This window comes from Chaetomium fimeti (genome assembly GCF_033439085.1).
Source record: "Chaetomium fimeti strain CBS 168.71 chromosome Unknown B0H64scaffold_1, whole genome shotgun sequence".
NCBI lineage: Eukaryota > Fungi > Ascomycota > Sordariomycetes > Sordariales > Chaetomiaceae > Chaetomium > Chaetomium fimeti.
Genome location: NW_026944329.1, coordinates 1,745,651 through 1,764,878, shown reverse-complemented (window position 1 = coordinate 1,764,878; position 19,228 = coordinate 1,745,651). Strand labels below are relative to the sequence as shown.

General features: G+C 56.9%; 8 protein-coding genes across 8 annotated transcripts; 3 read left to right on the top strand and 5 right to left on the bottom strand.

Annotated features, from left to right (window-relative positions):
• The first annotated feature begins 862 nt into the window (after positions 1–862).
• B0H64DRAFT_448510 (uncharacterized protein) lies at positions 863–2,584 on the top strand. The gene has a single exon (XM_062807051.1). The coding sequence runs from the start codon at positions 1,166–1,168 to the stop codon at positions 2,438–2,440; it is 1,275 nt and encodes a 424-aa protein (XP_062663851.1). The 5' UTR covers positions 863–1,165; the 3' UTR covers positions 2,441–2,584.
• Positions 2,585–4,011: 1,427 nt separating this feature from the next.
• On the bottom strand, positions 4,012–5,655 carry B0H64DRAFT_12864 (14-3-3 protein-domain-containing protein). Its single transcript, XM_062798087.1, has 4 exons — positions 5,357–5,655; positions 5,208–5,215; positions 4,612–5,137; positions 4,012–4,548 (listed from the first exon to the last, which is right to left on the bottom strand). Exons 1-4 carry the CDS (start codon positions 5,366–5,368, stop codon positions 4,192–4,194), a joined length of 903 nt encoding a protein of 300 aa, XP_062663850.1. The 5' UTR covers positions 5,369–5,655; the 3' UTR covers positions 4,012–4,191.
• Positions 5,656–6,945: 1,290 nt separating this feature from the next.
• On the bottom strand, positions 6,946–8,639 carry B0H64DRAFT_12850 (Alpha/Beta hydrolase protein). Its single transcript, XM_062798086.1, has one exon. It carries the CDS (start codon positions 8,531–8,533, stop codon positions 7,205–7,207), a length of 1,329 nt encoding a protein of 442 aa, XP_062663849.1. The 5' UTR covers positions 8,534–8,639; the 3' UTR covers positions 6,946–7,204.
• A 305-nt stretch (positions 8,640–8,944) lies between these two features.
• On the bottom strand, positions 8,945–12,074 carry B0H64DRAFT_380644 (uncharacterized protein). Its single transcript, XM_062802751.1, has 4 exons — positions 11,282–12,074; positions 10,548–11,224; positions 10,131–10,499; positions 8,945–10,078 (listed from the first exon to the last, which is right to left on the bottom strand). The coding sequence occupies exons 1-4, from the start codon at positions 11,583–11,585 to the stop codon at positions 9,404–9,406; spliced, it is 2,025 nt and encodes a 674-aa protein (XP_062663848.1). The 5' UTR covers positions 11,586–12,074; the 3' UTR covers positions 8,945–9,403.
• A 367-nt stretch (positions 12,075–12,441) lies between these two features.
• On the bottom strand, positions 12,442–13,268 carry B0H64DRAFT_428418 (uncharacterized protein; the record flags this gene model as incomplete). Its single annotated transcript, XM_062805844.1, has 2 exons — positions 12,653–13,268; positions 12,442–12,595 (listed from the first exon to the last, which is right to left on the bottom strand). Exons 1-2 carry the CDS (start codon positions 13,030–13,032, stop codon positions 12,442–12,444), a joined length of 534 nt encoding a protein of 177 aa, XP_062663847.1. The 5' UTR covers positions 13,033–13,268.
• A 1,251-nt stretch (positions 13,269–14,519) lies between these two features.
• On the top strand, positions 14,520–15,353 carry B0H64DRAFT_437497 (ribosomal protein L36e; the record flags this gene model as incomplete). The annotated part of the gene is made up of 4 exons (XM_062806256.1): positions 14,520–14,573; positions 14,756–14,856; positions 15,129–15,210; positions 15,273–15,353. The coding sequence occupies 4 exons, from the start codon at positions 14,520–14,522 to the stop codon at positions 15,351–15,353; spliced, it is 318 nt and encodes a 105-aa protein (XP_062663846.1).
• Positions 15,354–15,737: 384 nt separating this feature from the next.
• On the bottom strand, positions 15,738–17,274 carry B0H64DRAFT_437496 (GLUT4 regulating protein TUG-domain-containing protein; the record flags this gene model as incomplete). The annotated part of the gene is made up of 2 exons (XM_062806255.1): positions 15,738–17,082; positions 17,138–17,274. 2 exons carry the CDS (start codon positions 17,272–17,274, stop codon positions 15,738–15,740), a joined length of 1,482 nt encoding a protein of 493 aa, XP_062663845.1.
• Positions 17,275–17,916: 642 nt separating this feature from the next.
• B0H64DRAFT_380633 (proteasome component) lies at positions 17,917–19,227 on the top strand. The gene is made up of 4 exons (XM_062802750.1): positions 17,917–18,218; positions 18,284–18,302; positions 18,386–18,840; positions 18,930–19,227. Exons 1-4 carry the CDS (start codon positions 18,216–18,218, stop codon positions 19,071–19,073), a joined length of 621 nt encoding a protein of 206 aa, XP_062663844.1. The 5' UTR covers positions 17,917–18,215; the 3' UTR covers positions 19,074–19,227.
• The last annotated feature ends 1 nt before the right edge of the window (position 19,228 follows it).

Here is a 19,228-nt window from a genome sequence, read left to right as displayed (position 1 = left end):
GCCGCCAACTGCACCATCTACCAAATTACGTCATTTACATATGCAATGTGTTTTGGGAGTCTCCTGCTTGTACATAAGGTATCTACCGAGGTTGTCGATCAAGAAGACTTACAATCTCGAGAATGTAACTTTGGTTATTGTCGATTATCTCAGAACCTGCCTGTCCTTCCTTCAAGGACCATCACGAAACCATTGCTCATTCCTCTCTCCCACAACGCTAACCAGGTGCGTTCCAACAAAATACCAAATACCAGCGGTTTCCGGTGAAATTCTCCACATCCTGTCTTGGGTGCCTGCAACGACCCGGCTGCGGCACTCCTGAGGCACAAGCCGTGCGCTAGTCCGGTAGCGGTCTGGGCCCTCAACCAAAAGAGGTCACCAGGACCCTCGCCAAGCTGAACTCACAGCAACTTTTGCCTGCCGAGAACCGGGGAGTCGGGGATGAACCCACAGCACCCACGCCAAGTGGAAGCAAAAGCGCGTGAGGGTGACCGACGGCGCTGTGGTTCTGGTTCTGGGTTCAAGTTCTGGTTCGTGCTTTCGCTTGTGCACGCCCATTTTTCGACTTGAAATAATTGAATCTGCAAACTCCACGAGGGACGAGGTCAACCAGCGGTGGATTATTACATCACAACGCCTCAATTATATTTTTACTGGCTGCTGCGAGGGACCAAGATTGGAAGATTGGAAGATTGGAGTGTGTTTCCAGTTCCGAGGCCATGGTGACCGATACCGCTGTCGCTTTCCGGTGACACAACGCAGTGTTCACGAAGTGGAACAGGACACAAGCTGGAATTACTTGTTCTATCTCTACGCGCCCCTTCGATCATTGGAAGGCCGTGTGTTACCTCTGGTACCTCAAGGGTCGGACAAAAGAGACTCGAGGCGCATCTCACATCGTTCTGTGTGACAGGCCAGGTGAGCTGATCTCGATCCCTTCAATCCCTTCCTTGCTGGGATCTTGGGAACTTTGGAGACTTTTCCTTTTTGATCGCTAGTTTCGACTCTGCCAGTTGACACATTTCAAGCACAGAGCACAAAACGCCCTGAAAGCGGTGACCTACCCTGCCTTTAGAAGGAGCTATAATACCGGGCACGCGACACCAAGACCTCACCCCCCAGACCGCACCCGTCGATCTCGATCGCTTGTACATATATTACAATCATGGATCTCTCGAGCAACGCATCGCCCCGGAGCCTCCCCACGCCGCAAAGCCCGGCGCCCCTCGCTCTGTCTGAGTTTATGGCTCAAGCAACACCATGCTCCGATACCACCAACCCTCCTTCCGACAAACCAGAGTTATCCCAGGACATTTCAAGCCCAGTAAGGGCAGTCGCAGAGCCGAAGCCAGCATCAGTACGAGAAGAACCACGAACAGTGACCCCGCAACGACCACCAGCACCCGAAGAAGCACAAATTCAGGAGACACGGCCGCCGCCCACCAGGGACGACACCACACCACCACCCACCGACTGGCTCGCGACTCGCCAGCAACTCCTCCCGCGCAGGAACCAAGGCAAGAAGGCTGACTGGATCCGCGGCTGGAGCCAAGCCGTCAGCAGCTACGGCGAAGAGACGTACTGCGCCTGCTCCGAGACCATCGAGCACCACGGCGCCAACCGCGGCCGGAAAGCCAAGACCAGCGCGCAGCTCGCAGACAACGTGCGCGCCATCCTCCAACGAACCGCCTCCCCCTCCTCGACCAAATCCAAACCCACCACCCCCGAACCCGAAGTCTGCCGCCTCTGCAGCCGCCCCCCCAGCACGACGGCCGGCAACGGCAGCTCCGGCTGGGGCGGCAGCACGGGGCTGCTGCACTCACCCGGGACCGGTCGCGGCCTCCTTCCGGGGAAGCGCTTCTTCAGCGAGCTGCTGCTGCGCGTGCGCCGGCCGTCGTCGTCGTCGTCGCCGCGTAGCAAGAGCGCCGCCGCCGCCGCCACCGCCGCCGCCTCCCACAAGCGCGACGCCGAGATCCGCAACCTGGCCGCCTGGCCCGAGGACTGCCAGCCCCGCTGGGCCACCACCTCCGGGCCGCGCCAGAAGCGTTTTCTGGTCCGCCCGCCCAGCCAGCCTGTTTCCGCGCCTGTTCAGGGGACGGGGGCGGGGACGGGGACGGGGCCTGCTGCTGCTGCTGCTGCGGCGCAAAGGTTGAAATCATCACCCGCGCCGGGCGGCGAGACGGCGGCGGCGGCGGGGTATTTCGTGTGGAAGTCGCGGGCGCGCGGGAGGTTGCTGCCGACGCTGGCGGGCACGAACGGCGGCGGCGGCGCGGCGGGGTCGGGGGCCGGGTTGGGTGCCGCGTCCTCGTCGTCGTCGGATCTGGGCGGGACGAGCGACTCGGATGTGGACGCGCACAGGCCGGGCCTGTCGAGGAGCTTCTCGCGCCTGCAGAGGGCGGCGGCGCTGCTGCAGCGGGCGACGGCGAGGTCGAAGGACTAGGGGGCTGGGCTGGTTGCGTCGCTTGGGCGGGCTGTTCGGGGCGGGCGTGGGTGTGGTGGTGGTAGTGGGAAATTGTCCATGAAAAGGACGCGGGGGGCTGGGATGAAAGAGCTGTATTGAGTGTACCCGCCCACTCGACACCCTGTGGCAGCCGCCCCGCCTGCTGGGGAAGGGATACAACGCGAACCGACGACGACGATCCAGAGATTGGATTATGATTCTCGTGATCGCCCACACCCAACACGAAAGACGCGGCGCCTTAGGATTCGGTTATTGTTTGGAAGTCAATGTCGAGATCCCTTACTCCCCCGACTCTTGCCACCGAAGCCTCGAACAAATCAACAAAACTTGGGGCACTTTTTGACCCTCACAGCTCTATGGAGCATCAAACGTCAGCCATCTGCCTCCCAGCCAGGAAAAACGACTGGAGGTTGTACCACTTAGCTCCGCTGCTGGAAGGCAGAGGTCAGCCGCAACGAGCCCGGCCGCCCCGGATCGGTCAATACACAAATGTCTGACGGATGGCGGCATACATCGCCGCATACAATACTGGCCGCTGTTGAAACAAACAGAGAAGGGCCGGTGGGCACAACCGCAACACGCCTCGTCGCGGTGTCATAGTTACAAAGCAAGTTGGTACAGCGGTAGAATACAAACAGGCGAGAGAAAGTCTTGTCGGGCTCTCAAACATTTGGAGGAGGGGGCTTGGGCTGTATTGCCTGGCCGGGCTAGGTGATATATAAGAAATACAAGTAATGGTATTGTTAATGCATAGGCTGCGTGAACCGTTCACTGCTTTCCACTGCCGTATGTGATTGAGAGTGCATATCTGACTGTACATTTGTTTCCTATTTACATCCTTTTCCCAGTCTATCTTGGAGAGGACCAAGAGCGCTCACTTTCTCGCCTACAGAGATTGACAATAGGAAGCAGACGGCACACCTAGAGATCTTCGCCAGGGCTGCCTTCATTCGGGCAATGTGAAACACACATCTCGAATTCCTCGACGCCACAGGGTCGCACACATAGCATATCAGCTTGGCTTGTATTCTTTATCTCAGGTTGCAATAACCATGAAGGGGTAGTCAATGAGACGCATCATCCTGCCTTACCGCCGCCCAGCCCGACCCAGCCCTATTCCGTTGCGATATAAAGGGAAAAACTACAAGGAAATAACACAACACATGTACCACACCAGGAAAATCGCACAAGACTCGGCACAAATCAGAGATCACGGACCCAACTGGAGGGAATTAGGAAACACGCCCAAGCGAGACAGGCCCAAGAAAAGACGAGGCTCGGTTAAGAGGGGGGTTTCTGTGTATTGTCTCGACCTCGCAAGGACGACGAGCTTGTGGATTTGGATTTGGTTGCATGTGTTTCCCGTATAAATGGTCGGACTAGGGTCCGACCTGGGGGTAAAAGCAGTGGAGTAAAAAAGGGGAAAACGAGATAACAAAAAGAAAAGCACCATGCCCTGCATTTTCAGTCCCCACCCAACAACCAACTCCCTTTCGCAGTCCAGCCCTTTGCCTTGAACAGCGTGCCGGCAGAGATCACAGTCCGCTAGCTAGCCCAGTCCACAGACAACAAAGACCCATTCCCCTACCATAAACTCGGATCCCAAGACGAGCCATGCGGGATTCCCGTGCGGTGATTAACCACACGCGGAGCCCCGACCCAGGAGACAGAGAGAGGGTGCGCGACAGAGGAAAAAGCGAGACGATCAAGCAAGCAAGCAGCGAAGCCGCTTACTGCTGTTCGGCGGCGGGCGCGGGCTCATCGGCCGGGCCGTCGGCCTCCTTGGGGGCATCGGCGGGCTTCTCCTTAGGGGCGTCGGCAGCACCCTCGGGCTCGCCATTGTCGGACGAGGTCCAGAGGGTGAGGTTGTCGCGAAGCAGCTGCATGATGAGAGTGCTGTCGCGGTACGACTCCTCGGAGAGAGAGTCGAGCTCGGCAATGGCGTCATCAAAGGCCTGCTTGGCCAGGTGGCAGGCGCGATCGGGGGAGTTCAGAATCTCGTAGTAGAAGACGGAGAAGTTGAGGGCCAGTCCCAGACGGATGGGGTGGGTGGGGGTCAGCTCGGTCTGGGCGACATCGGTGGCGCTCTGCGTGAATTTATAGGGTCAGTCGATGCAAAGCACGTGCGTAATCCAGTGGGGAGATTCTACCTTGTAAGCCTCGTGGGCAGCAGTCGCGGCAACCTTGCGCTTCTCGCCCGAGGCGAACTCGGCGAGGGTAACGGTGGTAGTCACCCTTCCTATAGCGAACAACGTCAGAAACTGAGAAAAACATGCGAACGCCCAGTGGTGATGGTAGACAGGGCAGGCGGGGCAGGCGTACATCTTGTGGTAAAAGACCTTCGACTCGCCCGAGGCGGCGTTGGGGATCAAGGCATCGTCAAGGACGTCAAGAACATCCTGGCAGACCTTCTCCAACTCGGTCTCGATCTTCTGGCGGTAATCGCGGATGGTGCCCACGTGCTTATCGGTGCCCTTGGACTCCTCCTTCTGCTCGATCGACGAAATGATGCGCCAGCTGGCACGGCGGGTGCCAACGACGTTCTTGTAGGCGACCGAAAGTAGGTTCCGCTCGTCAACAGTAAGCTCACCGCCGATCTTGGCAACCTCCTTCATAAAGGTGACCATCTCATCGTAGCGCTCGGCCTGCTCGCAGAGGCGGGCGAGGAAAGTCTTGCTGCAATGTCACGGTCGGTTAGTTGGTTCGATGTGGGCTGGCGACCGCCACCGAGAGGAAGCTAACACACCTTTCGCGCTGTAGAAGGGGGCATACAGTTAGCGACTGACGTAAAAACGACGAAGATACTGCCAGATGGCACCGAGCCCAACGCTATCGCCGGCATGCGAGCCGTATCGCGAGAGGGGAAACGGCGGGTTTTGGCGGGTTTGCACTTACTTCGTTCGCCATCTTTGGTGATGTGTGGTCTGAGAAATAGAGCGGTTTAACGAACAGTTGAATTTATAAGAAAGTGGAGGGAAAATAAAACGGTCGCAAGGGAAATCGGTGTGGTAAGCGTGGCTTGTTTTGTTGTTTTTGGATTGTGGTCGGGGTTGCAGGTGGGCTCAGATGTTGAGCAAAGGGACTTTAGCAGGTCGACGACTCCCCCTCACCGCGCTAGTGGGTGCCAGCCGGGGTGCTCTCATAGGGAGATCGAATGAAAGCCATTCTGCGCGTTAACACGTGACGATGATACAACCTGATTTCCCAGCAAAATGGGAGTCCCACTCTAACAGGCGTATTGCTGGGTCCTGGTTTCCAGGCCTCCCGGTCGCTGGCCCACAGCGAGGATCTCGACTCCAGCACCCGACAGCCTGACAGTGGGGGCTGTCATTCTGATGCTCGGAGGCAGCAGCAGGTGGATAATCTGTCCAACAACCACTGTTTGCGCATCATCGTTGTTGCTTTGGGGGGATGCCTTGATCTGTATTCGTACCTGACTCTTCTTCAACATCTTTTAAATTTATCTACCATTCAACACCATATGCCTCACGAAACGGATACGAAGTGCGGCCCCGAGGCCAAAAGGGTACAGGTTCTCGACCAATCCACCCCACCATCGACGCTCGTTATTCGACCTCGCTGCCCACGCCATTCGCTTCAACACACACAGCGCAGGCTGATGAGGGGCATGCTGCACGTCACACAGAAAACCCAGCGAACCCCTCCATTTGGTCGGCAGCGCTCTTATCATCGCCCGACCGCGCACCCTCTTGGGCACCTCTATTCTTGGGGTCTCGTGCCCGTCCCTCATCGACAAACGGCATCCAGTCACGTCTCCGATCACGAGGCGAGCCCCCGCGGCCACCAGGGCCCCTTTCCCTTTGGTACCAGACAGTGGGTCGTCCCAAGCCCAGCACACCGAGACAGCAAGACCAACAGACAAAAGCGGTCACACTCGAGTTGTCCCGCTCCAAAATTGTCCGGATGGGTCCATTCTTTAACAAGGTGGGGCTGGATGGACAGCGCACCATGGAAGCGGCTAGAATGCCGCGAGGCTCCCAGCGGTGGCCTTCCCCTCCCGCCCGGCATTCACGAACATGGTGGGCCAACAAGCAACGAGCCGCTGATCGCCCGCTTCTGCATCGATTGCGGGAGAAGGACCTCGGCAGGGTCGCTGCACAGCCTCGCTCGAGTGACCTCACGTCATGGACTGCCCTCCTTTGTTTATTTGCGACCAAGTGGCTGTTTTTTCGCGTTTATTTGTCCTTTCGATTCCATCGTGTGATTAAGAAGGTCCGACCCATGAGCTCATCTTGCGGGTTCCGCTCCTGACGTCTCTCTGCCAATCGGCACAGAGCTCGCAATTCCGGACTGTGATAACAGCGTCACGCGGCCCAAACCCTTGGTGCGACTAGTTTGAACCCCAACCTTTGATGGCGGAATGAAGATATTCGTCCCCGGCTCCACCGAGAAGACGATCAGAGGAGCTCAACCTCTGTCGCGAGCGACTCCACAACAACTACGTGAGAAGGCAGGTTCGCAGGCACGGTAGGTTGCTGTGTATGTATGTATGTACATACTTGCCGTTATCTGGACCGCAGCCTTGGCTCCAAAACCGTAAAAGAATATTTACTAGGTAGGTAGGTAGTTCTGCGCTGAAGAATGTTGTTGCCAAGCCCACTAAGGGCAGACTTCGAGACGTCTCGACACATGTTTTAAAGCAATACGCCATGCTATGCTATCATCAGACATTAAGTAGACCCTGCCAAACGCCGAAATCATCCCTCTCAAGGCCCATAACTATCACAGGTCCCGAATCTCGGCCTCAGTTCCGGCCAATGTCAGGTTATACTTCTCCCTCCACCAGTCGGCCGGGTCCCCTCCAGGGACACAAAGCCCTAGTCTCCAGAAGTAATCCCGGTGTGCAAAGAACAGCTGCCACAGCTTGAGCCGCGCCGGAAACCATCGCTGGCCCAGTTTCGATGCTTCAACCTCTTCCCGTACCTTTCCCCAGGTCATCCACCCTAGCACCCACCCTAGCCAGTCCGTCGTCTCAGCCCCGCCCATACACTTCGGGTCATTGTCTCCACGACACAACCTCAAGTCCTCCGGGCCGGGTGCGAGGTTCGACTTCTCAATGTAAACCTCCCCGGCATGCGACCGATACCCCCACTCGGTCAACGGTAGCAGCGGCACCGGGTCGCCGACATGCGTAACCCGGCGGTACGCTAGGTCCTCACCAACCTCCCTTTCCCCCAACTCAAACGCCCGATCAACATAATCGGCCAGCTTCGCATTGCCCACCCTCGGCTCCCCAAATGTCGTAACAACCACGTCCTGCCACCCCAACCCCAACCTCACCTCCAGCGCCGCGAGGGCCGCGACCGCCCCGCCCAGGCTATGCCCGATCAGATGCACCCTGTAACCGGGGTACTTCTCCCGCGCGGCCTGCAGAGCGGGGATGACCACCTCGCGCGCATTCCGCCACGAGGCCATAAACCCCATATGCACGGTGCAGTTGTCGCACCTGACATCCCCACCACCATCCTCATCCCCGTCCCCCTCCCCCTCCCCAGGCGGCGCCGGATACGGCACATACTCCTGCGGCACGGTACTCAAGTCCACAATCGTATTCGTAACACTATACGTGCCACGGAACGCGACCACAATCTCCCTCCCACCACCACCACCACCACCACCACCACTCCCCTCCCTCGGCGGCCCGTGATCGACGGCGATATACCCACAGCTGTCGCTCAGCAAGAGACCGGTGTTCCAGACGCGCAGCAGGCGCAGCGAGGGGAAGTCGCGGCAGCGCGAGACGCAGGAAAAGGGCGGCGCGATGCCCGTCGTGCCGACGCAGTACGTGATGTCGACGAGGCGGGCCGCGCGCTCTAGGCCGGCGAAGAACGGGGGGGTTACCCCGGCTCCGGTGCCGGCGCCGGTCTCGGTCGCTTCCCCCTGGGTGTTGGCGTGGGTGGGTGGTTGTTGCTGCTGTCGGTTGAGGGGAGGTGGACGGGGATCGAGTCGCTGAGGCTGCTGTTGGGGTTGGGGCGGTATTGGGGGGATCGGGTCGGCGAGGATGGTGGTGGTGAGGGAGGCGAGGAGGGAGAGGTTTGGTAGGATGCGCATGGTTGTGTGGTGACGTCGATGCTCGTTGTCGAAAAGCGAGGATCGGGGGTTATTATTGATTAAGTAGTACAATAGGGCGCAAATACGTAGAATGGCAAAGACGGGAAAATGGAATTAATGAGGCATGTTCCTGTTGCCGTGTCAGTCGGACGGCAAAGTGTTGGATCGCGTGACCGTGATCATCCGCCAAGCCCGGCAGCGCCTGCGACGTATCAGCCTTGTGGGTGGGAAGGCGCAGTTGGTAGCATTTGCCGTTTTGATCGTGTTTCAATTGACGAATTTCTCCAAGGTTGAAGCCTTCGTGTTGACTGCCCGGCACGTAAAAGGCCATGTTCGAGGACCTGAGGTTGCTTATTCCACAGCAAGAGCGAACGGCCGGGGCACCAAGGTGTTTGCTTGGCACGCCGCCCCACACGGGAAGGTGGAGCTGGCCGCAGCGGGTGGGCAGCAGCAGCTGGCGGGATCGATCGCCAAGACAAGCCCCCGTTTCCATCTTCCTCCTCACCAGTCACCTTTCGTGCTCACAACCTCAAATACACGACATCCATAGTTGTACACAGTACTGAGAGGCCAGTTATACTGACGTGAGAGCAGGCTCTGAGATGGATTTTCCCATCTCACCTCGGGTGAGGTAATGCTACGTCAACGAGATGCCTTGCCCCGACTTGGTGGGCCGATGTTTAACGTTCCGCTTCGATTCGAGGACTCTCGAGTTTGGCACTGATGGTATTAAAGCCTGCTAAATTTACATTTAAAGAATGCGAGTACCGCTGCCCCCCGGAAACATCCTCAACCCCACTCGTTCATCAACTACCCTCCGTCTCGGTCGACTACCCTTGGCCTCGATTGACCACCACTCGTCGCGCTCGACTACCCGAGCCGATCCGGTGATTCGGACCGTGAGCGCCGTGGCCGTTCGAAAACGTCCGAAGTCGCGGGACTTGCTCGTCCCTCGTGGTGTACTCTGCATTGTCTGAATGAGTACCACCACTCAAGTTGCCCTCTACAGGGCAGAGCAAGCCAGTCCACGGCGTCCGTTTCGGCCGGACGGGAAGTCGCGATCTGGGTCACGCAAGGCGCTCCCCTTGTGGTCGAGAAGCCAAGCCATATCGGACCCTCCACTTTCAGGGGGCAACCCAAGGAGTCCAGGCGCACCTCACCGACACAGGATACATGTGCGTCGGCGTGGTGAAGGAGCAGTCCCCTGATGACCGACGTTTCCCCAAATCGGCGCTCACAGGGGGTTACTGCCGTCACGCCACTGAGGTCGGACGACGAGTAAAAGTAGGGCTCCAGGGGTCCCGATTCCGGCCCAGGGGATAGCGGCGTCAGACTCGCTGGACGCTGCCCGTCTGATTCCGGCGGCGGGGTCTCAAAGGCCAATACGCCCATGCGGGAGTCGGAAGTGTCGTAAAAAATCCGGCTCGGCTCTTTCCTCGGCCGGTTCAAGAGAGTCCAGCCGCTCCGGTCCAAGAGAGACTGGCCGCTCCGATACTTTAGTGGCCATGGTCCCATAACAGCGGCACGGCCCTTGTTCGTCATAAACTTCTCAAGTGTCAGCGTGGGATATTGTATCCAAGGGAGGGGGAAGACATACCACCAGATTAACAATTGGATAGCGACGGTCCTTGCGCTTCCATACCTCCACCAAAAGTTCACCTTTATCGACCGGCATGTACTGCCAGACCGCACAGGTGTTCCGGCTCCGTCGGTAGAACTCTGCGTCCTCCTTTGGAGAATGGGCGTGTATGGTAACGAAGTCTAGCGTGCAGCATACGGAATAGCCAATGACGCTGGGGTCGTTACACTTGATTGCCGACATGCGGATCGGGTCGAGGTTAAGAACTCGCTTGAAACGGTCGCACCACAGTTGTTTACCGAACTGGGGCGTCGGCCAGTACATGGGCTGGGTAAACTCAGCCGTAGGAAGCTCGGCCAGATATGTCAACGAGCGCAGCTTTGCACCCTGAAAAGACGTTAGATGGAGTAACTGCCGCTGTAGGAAAGGACTTACGTTGATTTTGCCCTCGAGCTTGGAATCCAAGTTTGGAATGGCGACGGTTCGCCACCAAACATTCGGCCGCTCTTCGATGGTCGGCTTCTGGGGTGAAGACGTAAAGAGCAGGTTCCTCACGCCCAGATGGTCCTCCGCGACGAACATAGTATCGACGGAGTTTGAATCGTAGGCCAGCTCAACCGCGGCGCTGTCGTCGGGAGGTTGTTCGTTTGTGAGGGACTGAAGATATCTTACTCCATCAACAAACGTATACCGCACCCAAACTCTTGTCGAAAGGCTGACCAAACAAGACGTGGCATGCTGAGGCATCTCCAACGATTCCAGCGCGCGGCGTACCGCAAACGTCCTCAGGGAGTACTGGGCAATATCATCGCAAAGCTCGAGGGGGAAACGATACTGGAACGTTATGCACAGGACCCTGCTCCATTGCAGTCGGAGCAAGCGAGCCCGTCGTTCATCCTCAGCTCGGGGTGGCTCGTATCGGTAGGAAGTGGCCTCGATAACGGCCGACCGTAATTTGAGCGGCACCAGCTCAAGACATTCGGGGTGGCAAGCGAATGCTTTCTCATCCCCGTGCCGACACCGTTTTGAACATGTCATATAGCCGATGTCCGCAATACAAACTCTGGGGCAGAAACGGAATTTCTCTGAAACTACCATCCCAGACCTCCTCACTATGTTGGTCAGCAGCGGTTTACGTGTACACAACGTGGTATCAGGGGATAACACACCAGTAATGATGTCTTCATCCTGAAACCTAAAGCTGCAAAAGGCGCAGCGTGGTGGTAGACAGAATGTGTATTTCTCTGATGGGGCCATGTTCGCTGTAGATGTGGTCCAAAGAAAAGGGGTTTGGTGTTGATGAAAAGTGTGGGAGAAATGAAGAGTGAGAAGCGAGGGAATGGGATGGATGGTGGCTTTTATCTCGCTGGGCTTGCGAAGCAGACGCCTTGATTTTGGACCGCCTGGAGGCGCCATCCGAAGAGGTTTTGCCACTTTGGTTGCCTTAAACCTCCAGGTCGTCATCGCGAACATAACAAACAGCCCACCATGACGACACCATTAAGCGCCTGACCTTTAGTTGCCACAAGATGCTTGGAACCCGTTCGGCACAGCTTCACTAGGATGTCGGGGGCGAGCTAAAAGTTGAGCAGCACAGCGATGCTAAGAAAGAACTGAAGGAACTGAAGGAGCTTACAAGTCGACCTGATTCTAGGGTAGACAGTGTTGCTCGCCGGGAAAACGACCACCGCATGCCTCGTTTTCCTTCATGTGTGATGCCGCCACTGCCAGGAGGATGCAAATACCCGCAGCAGTATAGCGAGAGGAGCTGTGGTGACCAGGAGACAACCTCGGCCGGCGCCATGTCTCCTAGCAGTTGCATGTTGGAATCGAGCGTAGCAACCTGTTTTCCCTACACATTACCCCCGATCTTCTTTCTTGGTGTGGAATCTGCAGCATTGCGAGAATCAGCTCTGACTTGAGCAATGAATTGAGTGGATGCCATGTTGAGGTTACCTTGATGAGAAGGGTCGAGGTCGGTAATGACCGTGGGGAATTGGGTGAGCGCGGAGCCCGCCTCAAGCACAATCCGACACTTACTGAACACAACAAAAATTCAGACCCCAGCGATGCACCGCTCGACACGATAGATAAGATGGCCATTGATTGCCTTTTCTCTATGGTCACGGTATAGCTGCTATCTGGCACCTCTAACATATCTGCGTCTCTTTAATGATGTCCATCGCCCACTCGCATCGAAAGATTCGCCCGCAAAGAAGCCAGTTAACTACCAGGTACCGCCATATTCTCCCCTCGTGCTTGATCCCGTTTCACCACTAGATATCATACCCATCCCTCGATGTGCCGGCGCGGCCGATTTGGATGGGTCTCAGTTCGGCGTCGGCTGGAGGCTGCTGAACACGGCAGACATGACATTCGGCGACGACGTGCAGGCGTGGCCCTCACCAGCGGTGCTGTTCCGGTTGCTCGTGAAGCATTCCAGGTTGGGCGTGACCCAGCCGGCAGCCTCGAAGGGGCGGTTCCTGGTGGCTTGGTCAGCGTTACTGTGGAAACTGGCTATCCTTCCGGTTATCACTCACTCAGTCTCCAGCGGGCAGGCTCGCTCAATCATGGTAAGCTCGCCGTCACACCAGATGAACTGGACCAGGTCGTTCTCGCAGGCGTATCGAGCAGCGAGGTCCTTCGGGCCAACGTTGACCGAGGTCTCGTTGAAGTGGCACTTGGTCTTGATCGCAGGCATGACGCTGTCATCCGTGTAATCGAAATCGACGATGGCGGAGCGGTTGTTGCCAGCCTCAGGGGTCCAGGTGTGGAAATTCTTAACCACGAATTCATCAGGGAAGATGCAGAATTGCTTGTGGCGGGCGACCTTGGACAAGGTCAGAGGAGCCTTGTAGGTCGGGAAAGCCACGGCGAGCTGGGCCGCGGCCGCGATGGCGAGGATGAAGTGCAGCATCATTGTGACTGATGGATCGGTAGAGAGGAATGAAGGTGTAAGTGCTTGAATGGTGTGCGAGAAATCTGGAAATATCCTGACCAACTCGAGAAGCGAACGACTGGCACTTTAATCGAAGGGAAAATGAGTGTGGTGTTACGTTGTGGTGGAAAAAGTTGCAGGCTTGGAGTTCGAGGATGGGCCGTTTTTGTACGTACGCTCCTTCCACAAACGCGCACAAGAGCACACACAGTACCTGCATGCAGTTTGTACCCTTTTATTGCCCGGCACTACCAGGTTCGGATCTTAGGAAACTCTCGAGATTGGATGAGAACTTGGAACCACTACCTAAGTAGGTAGCCTCTGGGAAGGTGCCACCCAAACTATCATCAACCAAGCAAGTCACCTGGTTTGGGTCAACAAAGACGGCCATTCTCTCCTTTCAGAGAAATGGATTTCAGACCGGTCAGCCAAGCTCTGTCGATTTATCCAAGGGGGGGATACTCTCAATCAGTTGCATGTGCTCTTACCTCAGTAAACTCCCGGCCAGCCCTACGAGCTGTTCTGGATGACTTCTATTCTTTGGCCCCCTCCCGGATTCCGAAGTTAAGTCATAGCTGGTCAAACCACGTCATTCCCAGGCAGTAAAGCGGAGTGACTTGTGAGGTTGGACTGCATAGGGATTAGAGCCACCTCGAGATGTTTTGTGTTGGCTTCAGACTGAATTCAAGCAGCCACCCGAGGGAGTCTACCTCTTCTTCGTCTGCCTTTGCTGAGCACTGCCTGCGTAACATGAAGAACCCTGCCTACGCACACAAGCCGTCTCATAATACTGTGAAATGCCTGGTGTGACATAAATAATTGAAGCTGATGCGTGATGGTGGTTTACACTAACCTCGGACTCGCGAGGCCGCGGTGTCTAGAAATCCATGGCGTAACAAAGCTCGCACACATTGATGACGAAGCAAGGAAATGTTTGTCTACCACTTTCACAAATACCTAAGCTCGACTCCGGTAGGGCAAGAGTACAATATTCGAGAACCCACGCTCGGGATGTCGCATCTTGCTCCCGCCCGGGACACACACGACAAACCATGGAAACTGAGCAAACTGGATCAAATCAACACCATTCGACCTCAACAATGTAGAGGACAAGGAACGCGCGTCCACCGTCAAACAAGACGGCCATTTGCGGAGTGCCTCTTCCCTAATTGTGACTCATTCGGACTCTCAAGAGCCTCTCTGCCGGCTGATGTGACCATACCCGGGTCAAACCTCAGAGCACGATCTTGAACTGTCGTCCAAGGGCCGAGCAGGGAAGCATGCCAAGGCCTTGAAGCCCGTCGCACCAGCCACTCTCCAATCCCTCAAAGCAAGCCACCCCCACAGCTCTTAAATCAAGCCGAATGCCCAAACCAGCCCTAGCTCGACTCCACAAACTCGTCCAACTCCACTGCACAAGCCACGACAACTCGACGATAACGACGACACGGGCCACCGATAACGAAGCGATGGCGAAGGAAACCGAGAAGACAGGCCTCTCGCGGGGCATCAACAAGGGTCACGTACGTCTGATTTGCACTTGATGGGAGGTTTCCAGCGTGGACACCTCGCAATAAACAATTATGTGCCCAAAATAATAATATTTTCTTATGGATCCTGCAATATTCCTCACCCTCCTCAACCATGAATGATTTATCATGAGAACTCGTTGCTGACCAGCCCCTGAACGTTGGCATGGCAACAGAAAACCACCCCCCGCGTTTCGAAGCCCCGGCCGTCTCAGCGGAAGGGCAAGTCGAGCAAGCGGACCGAGTTTGTGCGATCGATTGTCAAGGAGGTCGCCGGGTGAGTTAGCATTCTCAATATTCTGGGGTGTTAGAGAGAGAGAGAGAAAAAAGGGGGTGCGCTGTTGTGTTGTTGAAGGGGTGGGGGTTGGTCGTGACTTTTCCCATTCCCCCGGAGTCAGACTGGGCGTTGAAGAGCCGCGCCTTACCCACGTGCCGCGATCCATGTACGATGATTGGAACAGCTTCACATGCGTGCTCCGAGCTGAGCTCAGATTGCGGATCGGACTATCATCCCTTACCGGACAGCTAACAAACGCCTCCGCCGAACAGTCTCGCGCCCTACGAGCGTCGGGTTGTCGAACTCCTCCGCAACAGCAAGGACAAGCGTGCCCGCAAATTCTGCAAGAGAAAGGTTCGTCCCTATCTCCGGATGTGAAATCGTCGTTTCCCGGTACCAGGTTGACAACGTCACAGCTCGGCACCTTCGGTCGGGCCAAGTCCAAGGTCGAGGAGCTCCAGCGATACATTGCCGAGTCTCGCCGGGCCGGCCACTAAGTGAAGCCGTGGATACAGAAATGGGCATATACGTAACCGGGCGTTACCGTGTCGCTGGTGAGATGGCGCGAATTGACTGACCGGTCTAGTGAGTTGATAGCGGATACAACTAGCGTATATGACTGCAAAAGGCCCAACAGCTAGATGTTCAAGGACACTCATTTTTTGGAAGTACCGTCAACTGTTATGCCAACGACACTCGGGGAGTTAGGCCGTGACTCGTTGAATGATAACTCGCTTCTACAAACCAACTACCGCTATCAGACAACCTCCGGGACCCTAACGCCACACAATGCAAAAGTTCCCTAAGCATGAGCAACACTCAACTCGACCGTAGTAATATTCTCGCCATGCCCCCGCCAACCACTGTCCCCAGAGTCCCCCTCACTTCTTCCCCAGCCCCAAGAACTTGCCCAGCTTCTTCTTCACAGCATCCGAGTCAAGCGCGCTCCCACCCTTACCCTTCTCCTGCCTGACCGGCTGGGAAGTCAACGGCCCCGGCGCATCGCGCTCGTCCGCCACGCTCTGCGGAATGTCGGGCACCACCACCTCCTTCGCCTTGCTCGCGACGCTCCGCTCGAGGAACGGCTCCCGCCGCACGCTGGCCGTGACCGAGTCCTCCCATAGTAGATGCAGCATCTCGCGCCCCTTGAGGCGGTACTGGACGATCAGCTTCTTGTCCGTCTCCTGTATGACTGTCTTCGGGCCGGGGAGGATCAGCTTGAAGGGCGCAGTTGGGTGGTTCATGACGTTGCGGATCGCTTGGTAAAGGAAGGTGCCAGTCTTGTCGGGTGTGATGGTCCACGTGGCCGAGGTCTGGTCGGGGAAGCGGACCTTGACTTCGACCTCGGTGATCTTGGCAAGCCGGGCTGCCTCCTCGGCTGCATCTGCGGCAAGCTCGGCGTCGGACTTGAGGCGCGTGTTTTGGGATCGGTGGAGGAGCTGCTGTTGGCGGAGCTGGGCGTGGGCGATGGTCGGTTCGTAGACAGAGTCGTCTTCGCGTGTGTAGGCGGCGGCCGGGGTTGAGGATGTTGGCGCGGTGAACACGCCGGTTGGTTGTAGAGGATTCGACGGGGCAGGAGCTGTAGCAGGTGGCCCATCGACTTCCATGGGCTCGCCCGCTGTGCTCGACTCGGCTGGCGCACTTTGTGCTTCTTCCTCGGTGGCCGCCGGCGCGATGGCTTCAGGTTGCGTAACTTCCCTCGGAGCACTGTCAGCCGTTTTCGGCTCTTCGGTAGCCAAAGCTGGCTGGGACTCTGCTCCCTCTGCGGTGGGTTGTTCCGGCTCCACTTCGTCGAGGTACTGGGCGATCTCCCGCATGGCATCGTAAAGGGTCCTCTCGCCGAGTTTGAAACTAACTCTAAGCACCATGCTGCCCGAGTTGATGCCGCACTGGGAGAGCGTTTTCTGCAGGTCCTCCATCGCTGCATACTCTCTACCCATGATATTCACCACCGGGGCATCGTGGTATAACTGACCGCTGTTCGTCCCCACAGGCACGCCCCTCCCGGTGATACTCAAGCCCTTCTCTGAGCTCTCGAACTGCCGCATCACCTTCCATAAAGACATGTCGCTCGGAAGCTTCTTGGTATAACGCTGGCCGTTAACGTCAAGGGCGATAGATACCACCGAGGCGCTCTTCGACTTTTGTACGAGCTCAAGTTTGGCGCCAGGACTGAGTCCGGATGTCCGGAACGGGCCAGTCAAATCGACCAGCTTCTGCTTGTGCCTGAGTTTGTTAGTTGAGTATAGTAAAGGCGCTGTCAAATTAGGCAGTTACTTACTTGAGCTCATACTTGTCACTCTTCAGGTTGAGCTTCTTACAAGCTTCGCCCAAGATATCGACGAGGTACGTCCCCGGTGTGACCTTGATTTTGGCCCGCCTGAGATCGGTCGAAACGACCTCAACGTGTGTGGACATTTTGGCGAAGCTGTGAAGGGTTGCTGGGAGGTTGGTGGCGGTGTTGGACAGTTCAGGGAGATCGAACCAAGCTCAAGCTCCACTCTTTTAGGAGAACGGGTGGGATAAGTGCTTGCGAGCTACCCAGGGGACAGGGAGGGAAGATCCACAAGGAGCCAAAAAAAGGTATTTATCTTGAGGTGAATTCTGTGAGATGCTAGTTTGTGTTGAGGTAAAACTTTAAAGCAAACGGGTTGATGAACCGGTGTTTGTTGAGGTAGGCTGCTTTGTCAGGAGGGGATGAGGCGGCGAGGTGGAGCTCGGAGTGTAAAAGGCAGCCAGCCTAATCCCTTATTTGCCAACGGAATTTGTTCTTTACGGCCGAGAGGTGTCGAGTGTAGCAAGCCTAATATCGGGATATTTTTGATTGAACATCAAAGAGTTATGGATGTTGGTGGAATACTAAGGAATCGTCATCTTAGTAGTATGTCCGGTGGTGGGATGAGAGAGCCTTGGAGGATGGAGGGGCAATTCCACTGATGGACGCGCCACAGCGGGAGCTCCCCAGGCCCCAGCATTAGCGCCGCCCGACACCGCCTTTCTTCCCAGGGACCCTGGTCGCCTCCCATGCCGCGCCAGCTGCGTGTTGCCTTGCTCCGACGTCAACTCCAGCGTAGCCTGTCAGCTGGAGCTCCAACCCGCCCGACCACAAGGCTGCTATTGCTGCACGAGAGAGCTCTCTATCGCCCACGGCACCGCAACATCATCAGATTGCGATCCCGTTTGTGCCCGTTTTTCGGCGGCATATCCAGTCACACGACAAATTCATTCTCTTATTTGCGCCGCAACCCCGCCCGCCTCGAACCTGAGAGCTCCATTGCTCTCTTGTCGGCCGTCCCGCTTCCGAGAATCATCATCGACCGACGACTGCCCCCAAAGACGCACCGTCACCCACAGTCAAGATGGTACGTCAACACACCATACCGTATTCTCACCACCACACTACTAACAAAACCCTCTCTCTCTCTAGTCGTCACCCTTCTCAATAAGTACCTCTCCCCCGCATTCCAACCCAACCACCACCACCCCACAAGCCAGCGTTCTAACCCCCGCACCCTTCCCCTCCCAACAGACGGCGGCGCCTGCGTGGCCATGGTGGGCAAGGACTGCGTGGCGATCGCGTGCGACCTGCGGCTGGGGCTGCAGGCGCTGACGGTGTCCAACAACTTCCCCAAGGTGTTCCAGTACGGCGACAACGTGTTCCTGGGGCTGACGGGCCTGGCGACCGACGTGTCGACCGTGTCGGACCTGTTCCGCTACAAGGTCAACATGTACCGCCTGCGCGAGGAGCGCCACATCGCCCCGCGCACCTTCGCCAACCTCGTCAGCAGCTCCCTCTACGAGCGCCGCTTCGGCCCCTACTTCGTCAGCCCCGTCGTCGCCGGCCTCGACCCCACCACGGGCGCCCCCTTCATCTGCGGCTTCGACAGCATCGGGTGCATCGACTTTGCGAAGGACTTTATCGTCTCGGGGACCGCGACGGAGCAGCTGTTTGGCATGTGCGAGAGCTTGTGGGAGCCGGATCTGGTATGTACATCCTATGACGTTCTTGATTTTAATGCTTGGTGGCATGCCGTTGGGATAGTTTGCTGACAGTGTGGGTTTCCGCTATGCAGGGCCCGGATGCACTCTTCGAGACGATCTCGCAATCCCTTCTCAACGCCGTCGACCGCGATGCTCTGTCCGGCTGGGGTGCTCATGTCTACATCATCGAGAAGGACAAGGTTACCAAGAGGCTGCTGAAGGGGCGGCAGGATTAGAGGGACATAGAGGCGACATGAGACATGACAGGGCAACGGAGAATAGTGTCCTGGCAATGATTAAGCTGGGCATACGGGCGTTGTAACAATACAACAGTTCGAGGCTCCGTTCGGTACGCAATGGAGACCGCAGAATAACCACCACGTTGACATGC